This window comes from Meriones unguiculatus, chromosome X (assembly GCF_030254825.1).
Source record: "Meriones unguiculatus strain TT.TT164.6M chromosome X, Bangor_MerUng_6.1, whole genome shotgun sequence".
Classification (NCBI taxonomy): domain Eukaryota; kingdom Metazoa; phylum Chordata; class Mammalia; order Rodentia; family Muridae; genus Meriones; species Meriones unguiculatus.
Genome location: NC_083369.1, coordinates 13,159,217 through 13,166,173, shown reverse-complemented (window position 1 = coordinate 13,166,173; position 6,957 = coordinate 13,159,217). Strand labels below are relative to the sequence as shown.

The 6,957-nt window shown below is 35.8% G+C and overlaps 1 protein-coding gene across 1 annotated transcript; it reads right to left on the bottom strand.

Annotated features, from left to right (window-relative positions):
- Positions 1-524: 524 nt before the first annotated feature.
- On the bottom strand, positions 525-6,482 carry Itm2a (integral membrane protein 2A). The gene is made up of 6 exons (XM_060374533.1): positions 6,084-6,482; positions 2,926-3,057; positions 2,452-2,649; positions 2,082-2,192; positions 1,423-1,573; positions 525-1,295 (listed from the first exon to the last, which is right to left on the bottom strand). The coding sequence occupies exons 1-6, from the start codon at positions 6,192-6,194 to the stop codon at positions 1,207-1,209; spliced, it is 792 nt and encodes a 263-aa protein (XP_060230516.1). The 5' UTR covers positions 6,195-6,482; the 3' UTR covers positions 525-1,206.
- Between the last annotated feature and the right edge of the window lie 475 nt (positions 6,483-6,957).

The window sequence follows — 6,957 nt, the reverse complement described above, 5'->3', positions numbered from 1 at the left end:
TCAGTCTGTATAATGCACTTCTATGTGTTGTTAAAAATAATCAGTGTTGAGAACCAATATTGGCCCAAAGGTTAAAGAACATGCCTCAACAGAACTGATGACTTAAGGACCTGAGAAAATTGTCTTCTGACTTCCACATACTCATTTTGGCACACGCCTGCACACTAAAGACATTAATTTAACTTTAAAAAGTCTCAAAGCCTTATTCAATGTTAGTCTTTAGTGATCTGCGACAGCTGCACGTTTTTTTTTTTTTATGAAAAAGGAAAACCATTAAAATGTTTTAAATTGTCTGAGCTGAAGACTGCCAGTAAGTAGTTGTAGTTATATGACAAGAGAATTATAAGATACTTATAAAGCAATTAATACAAAGAGAAAATGAGAAAATATGAGATTTTGAAATATATAGAGGTGAGAGTGGAGACAGAGTTATGTTCATGCTTTCATATCTGACTCATATAAACAAAGCTAAATAAATAATTTACACAATGAGTATGTATCAAATGATGAAAATAAAACACAACTGAATATAGTAAACTTTATTATAGGGTTGTAGAATTCATACAACCAGAACTCCTTACAGCATTCAGCACCTTTACAGTTTTGTGGATTTCACAATACAGATTATCAGTGAGAAAGAATTATTACATGGGTAAAAAACTGCTTTCTCATGAATTTGTTCACATATAAGTCAGATTCATTACAGAGCACCTGATAGAAATGTGAAAATGTAACTTCTGAAATCAGGAGAGTTGAACAAAATGAAGAAGAAAACAAAAGAATGTTAAGAGATTTGACATGCTTCACACAAAAATGTCAAAAACAATTTCAAATATTTTAAATTTAAAGCATGCTCTATCCATGGGATTTTGTCAAGAGCCCACTTTAAATAAAAACAGAAGATGCACTTTACTGTCAGGTTGTGAAGTGACATATTCATGCTGCTTTCAGAAATCTAAACCCTATAAATTCAAAAGACAGGATAATCATTTAATTTGCTGCAAACAGCAAGCAATGCCAATTAAACAAGAATTCGGCAATAGCTTGGCAGTGGTTAGTAGTTTTCTCCCCCCTTTCCTTTTTCAGTATAAGCAATAGAGTAAATGTGTGAGTAAATACCTTGAGTACCCCATACGTTTTAATATGAAAGTCAGACTGTAATTTTCTGACTTCTCATTACCAAGGGTACCCTTTGTCTGCCATTCTTCACTCTTGACAGATCTTGGTTTCCACAATAAATTCATTGGGGAAGTGTCTAATCTTCCAACATTTGTCAATGGCGCGCTTGTTGAAACCTGTGAAGGCATAGAAAAAAAATGGCTTTTGAGTTCTCTTTGGTCATAACAAAATATTTCAACATGCTCATTCCAGGCAGTCTACCCTCACTCTCTTCCATTCAGTAAATAATAATAAATTGCCTACCCAGCAAGAGGTCTCGGCGTCTAAGGCGGAAGGATTTTCGGTTGTTGCAAAGTTGATAAATAAAAATACCAAGGTTACTAACATCACGGATTTCTTCAACAGCAACCAGATCTTCACGAACCACATAAGTGTGAGGCAAATACTTGCCACTCTATAAGTAAAAAGAAGAAAGATTAAAATGATATATTCTTAAATACAGCATTCAAATTCCTACTTATATCTATTAAAATAGACATTAAAAATAGAATTCATTTTAGAACAGTTTTATATACTGTATTATTTTTATTATACAAATCTACATTTATGGGTTTCAACACTGTTTGCACATACACACAGCATGCATTGATCAAATTCAACCTCCCTTCATCCATCTCCCTCTGCACACACTCCCTTCTCAACATCTGTTAATCAGGGTTCTGTATTTATGTGAACATATTTAGATTCTACATTTGAAGGAGAACATAAAGTACTTGTCTGTCTGACTGGCTTAAATTGCTTCACATAAAATATTTCAATTCCATCTAGTTTGGCACAGCATACACTTTTCATTCAAAAAATATTTCAACAAATGGCCGACCCAACTGATTAACTTTTTAGAATAATGAAACAAAAAAAATTGGAAAAAAATTATAGAAAAACGTGATCTCTAAAATACTTACTGCCAGTTTGCCAAAAAGCTCCACCAGATTCTTTGGGGTCATAACAATGGAAGTATTGAGGGGCATCAGATAACAGTTTCCCAAAAGCAAGTCTAGGTAAGCAGTCATTCCCTGTTGAGGAGGTAAAAATAATAATAATAATAATAATAATAATAATAACAAAGGTGGGTATTAATACTGCAGATTTTCTAAATACCATTAGAACAAATAGCCAGATACCCTTTGAAAATTCATCACTGTCTACTCAAATGCAACATAGTGAAAGGGCCTCACTTTGAAAAGATGTTCATTTATGGAATAAACTCATTGCCTTTCAACGAAGTAGGGAAAAAAGATAATTCTTGAATAGCTACAAGAAAGAGAAATTTACCTTCTCAAAGTCATGAATAATTGCTGCAGGATCGCTATCTGAAAAACTGGGAACAGGTACATCAATGATTGCAATGTTGTCATCCTCACGAATATCAGCCTCTTCAGTCACAGGCAGAAAATATGGCTCTCCACCATGAATGGAATTTACAGGATCTTCCGAATCAAAAAAGCACATCTCACCATGGTAAATGGTGCTCTATGAGACAAAAATGGATGAGAGAAAACTTTTAATATTCACCACCATGACATTTGAATTGTTCCTTAGACTCATGTCAATTCATTTTACTGTGTTAATCTGAATCTTATTCTTTATAATTAACATCATGAAGCTTAAGAACAACAGAGATTGAAAGGAAATTTGAAAACATTCCTCAAGTCTTCGTTTCTCTGGTTACCACCACATAATTATTTAGGTTGATAATGAAATACATGGCAATTAGTAATTCAAAGTATTAAGAATTATAATTTTTACCTTGGGCATGAAATACTTGTAAATGCAGGCTCCACCAACAATCAGCCCTGCCAAAATGAATGAGAGGCCTAGAAGAGTAAGCATACATCTCCCAGAAGAGCCATCTTTCTCCTGGGTGGCAACTCTGAGCTCCTATTGATTAAAAAGCAAAATGAAAAAAACAAAACCATATTACACTTTCAGACAGTTGCTTTTGTGTACAATTTATCATCCCTAAAAAGCAAAGAATTTTAAAAACAAACTAAGACATTCTAATCAAAAATCGTTTCAAGACAATTTCTGATGTTAATATATAGAGAGTATCTCCACCTACACTAGCTTTCCTTTGAACATTTTCAAATTTAGAGATATCCACTTGTAAAATTATATTAAAGTAAGCATTAATTTATCCAGTGACATGTTCCTTTTTACTAAAAATAGTTACTATGATCTACTTTTTTCAACAAATATTTAATGGAGGCAACATTATTTTTAACTATAAGTATGGCATAGTGCAGCATATCTCTAGAATGTACGTTTCTTTAAATAATTGGAACTGGTTATATATTTTTTATATTTTCTTGAATATAGAAATTAACTCTTCACTATTTGCTTAGAAATCAATTTATTAACTTAAAGGAGTGTTAGTAACCTTTAATTTGTTGTATAGTTTTTAAAAGCTTTATTGTCAAGGAGTTATTTCCTTTCATTTTAGAAATTAATTTATTAATATCTTTAATTTTATTAGTAAGTATAATGCTTCCTGGGGTTTTCTATTATTCTATATATTTTACTAATATTATTTTCCAATTCTTAGAGGAAATACTAAGTTTGAATGTAGAGAATTTGTTACATAAAAAACCTCTTTGTAAAACAGTGATTTAAACATTCTGTGAAATTAATATTTTGCTAAATAATTCTTTAAAAAAGGGGGGGTGAGATCCAAAACAAAAAGTAACTGATTAACTGCGCCCTCCATGGGCACTGGAAGTCTTACTATTTTCAATTTGCATGTCATAATATACCACTCAGCTAAATTATAACTCAATGGTAGAATAAGTGAAGGCAGCAAATGTCAGCCCTGGTACTAAAAAAAAAAAAAAAAAAAAATTCTAATTTGATAATTTCGTTTTCAAAGATTTTATTATTTAAAGGTCATATTTTTAAATAAATTTTATTTAAACTTATTTCATCAATTATATTCAACATATACCAAAATGTTTTAATTATTTTCATTAAAAATCTAAATAATATTTAGCTCTACAGAAACTGAACTTTAAATTTTGGTTAAGAATTACTATAATACAGCTATGAGATCTTAGAAGACATATTTTGTATAATTAAATTTAGGTGCAGAAAGATGAAATGACTTGCTAAAAGGCACACAATGGCTTAATTTGAAATTCTTTGAGGAACGAATTTTTTTTTCTTATTACTGAAACAAAAGAACAATACGTGCTGTAATTTGATTTCTCTTTTTCAATAATTCAGGAAATTTGTTATTAAGCCTGACTAAAGTATGGGGGTCTTGTTTTACTAGGCATCCTTATTTAGTAAGAATAAGGATTTCTATTGTTTTCATTTAACTTTGCTGAAATTCAGCGTAGCTCAATGAATCAATTATCACAGCTAATTTCTTTTTGAAGTATACTTTAAAAGTTACTGTATATCAATTGGCAATATTTGTCTGACATGTTCAGTCTCTGTTGATCATGCCCAATCCATGTATCTCAAAGTAATGGGTCACATATTACAAAGTGGCCAGGTTAGGGTTCTACTGCTGCTTTTCTAAAACCTAACAGAAATATAATCAAAGTAGAAATGTCTGTTTTTATTTCGTCCTCATCACACCAAAGGACTGTGAGAAGTCTTACATATTAATGGAGTCTTTCTACAAGCCCTGAAGTTTTTGGTGGGGGGGGGGAAGGGGATTAATGTGTGGCTATTTTTAACTACTGGCATCTGGTTAGACGTCCCCTCAAACTTGCCCATGTTTCATTTACGAATTTAGTAGGAAGATAACTACATATTTGACCTTCTGTCATTTAATTAAAACCTCAGCAATGCAAGGGGGTGTTGCTTTTGAGTCCCCAAAATGTGTGATACACAAAAGCTAGTTTGATTGCAAAGTTAAATATTGAAAGTTTCCACGGTGAAAGTTCTGCAGCAGCACATTAGCATTTCAAATTGCATGCATCATTAAGTTTTACTCCATGAATTCTGATGTCACTCAAAGCACTTTCCAAATATCCATTCTGAAGCTAAAAGTGAAAACTTCATAAAGACGGGACAAGTCAGGACACACTCAGCTCCAGTACTGCAGCAGAAAGAAACACGATCGCCTTTTAAAACGGAGAGTTTTTGGAGAAAAAATGACAGTTTATCGACACTCCAAACACGGTTGGCATTTAAAGAAAATATAAGTTGGACTAGACAAATAACCTGGGAGAAGAGAACTTTCCGAAAATGAGTTGTTTAATTTGCAACATGGCTATGCTTCAGATGTCTATGTGAGGGATATTGCTCAAGAAGAAGGAACAACTGAAAGGAGAGTATCTCAAAGAAATGTTTTACAAGTGTTCTGTCAAGAATCAAAATCAATATATGTTTTGACAGCTCCGTTAACCAACTAAAAATACATATGTGTGTGTGGTGTGGTATGCAAACACACACTTGCCCCAACACATACAATTTGAAGTTAAGGCTGCCCCTTTGCCTCCATTCAACCTCCACGAACAGCAAATCTGTCTCCTACAAAGACAGATTCATATAACTCATGTCAAAAGTAAAGAAAGAACAGTTAAGTCTCTTGTCCTGGCTTACCCCATGTGGCTGCTTTGCCCCTGTAGCTATAATTGTGTCTCTGGATAATTCCACTACCCTTTTCCCAGAACAAAAACGACATGAAGGAATTTCTTCAAAATCTTTGCAACAACTTCCTGGGGTAGGTGGTCTTAAGGGATAGACTCGCATAGATGCAGAGGGGAATGAGTTGAAGTGGAGTAAAAGGTGGCCCACGCAACTTACCACGCAGATTGGCCTGCCTGTAACTCTAGGGTTGCAGGTCAGCCAATAGTTTGTTCTCTGCACCTGCATATTACCCCCTTCTCTTCACATCCCCCCCTTCTCTCTCCATTCCCAAACTCCAGCAGGCAGAAGTGGGCCCGAGTAGGAACTACCTTGCCAGTCAGGATTTGAGCTCGGACTGTGCGGCTGACCAGTGCCTCCACATCTTGCCGCGCTTCCTCCTTTTGCACCGCTGTGGGAGTATTGAAGGCAATCTTCACCATGGTGAATCTTCGGGCTGCGCGGTAAGGCGCAGCTCGAATCAGTATCCTGGGCTGCAGGTTGGAAGAGGAAGGGATCGCGCTTGCTCAGGCAGCACTTACTTTGCCCCAGTCTTCCACAAGCTGTGGCTGCGAGCTCAGATCTTGGGATACTTATGACGCAGTCCCAGACTGAGTGGGAGGGCGTGGGCGGGGCTTGAGAGATGCTGAGGGAGGAGCTGGAGGGGCCCAAGCGCTGCAGTGGAGGCGAATGGGGATGGGAAGCTGCTGGTTTGGAAGAGAGGGGAACTGGATCTGATGGCCTGCTTAGGGTACACTAGCCTCAGCTGAACCTCAGGCATGTTCCTACTGCCTTCTGCACCTTCAAATAAGGGCAAGGCAGGAAGGAAGCCTGCCTGTCGTGTCTTTCTGCTTCTGTCTGGACCACAATAGCCCCTGACTTTGACTCTGTTTTCTTGTGCCTGGCCTCCCGCGGGGCCCAGGACTGTAACTTGGCTCCAACCCAAGGTTTCTCAGTTTTGCAACCCACCCAGGCCAGAAAGCACAGTTCTCTGAGTGTTCAACACCTTTACAACATCTTCCGTTTAAAGAACACCTAGAAGCTATTTTGCAGTTGTTTGTTTCATTCGCCCAACTTTGTTTTTCTTCCATGCTTTTTGTTTTCTTTTATAATTTTGATTTTCCAAAGTAAAATAATGAGTAAGTTAAATGAGGAAGATGGGCTTTTGTCTCCCTAACTCTTTATTTTGCAGACAGGACGTGATGT

What these genes read in the sequence shown, in the direction of transcription:
- Itm2a (XM_060374533.1), bottom strand. Translation starts at nt 6,194, where the DNA reads ATGGTGAAGATTGCCTTCAATACTCCCACAGCGGTGCAAAAGGAGGAA. An exon ending in ACAAGTATTTCATGCCCAAG is followed by an intron (nt 2,650 to 2,925) that starts GTAAAAATTATA and finishes TTTGTCTCATAG; the next exon opens with AGCACCATTTACCATGGTGA. An exon ending in TTATTCATGACTTTGAGAAG is followed by an intron (nt 2,193 to 2,451) that starts GTAAATTTCTCT and finishes CCTCCTCAACAG; the next exon opens with GGAATGACTGCTTACCTAGA.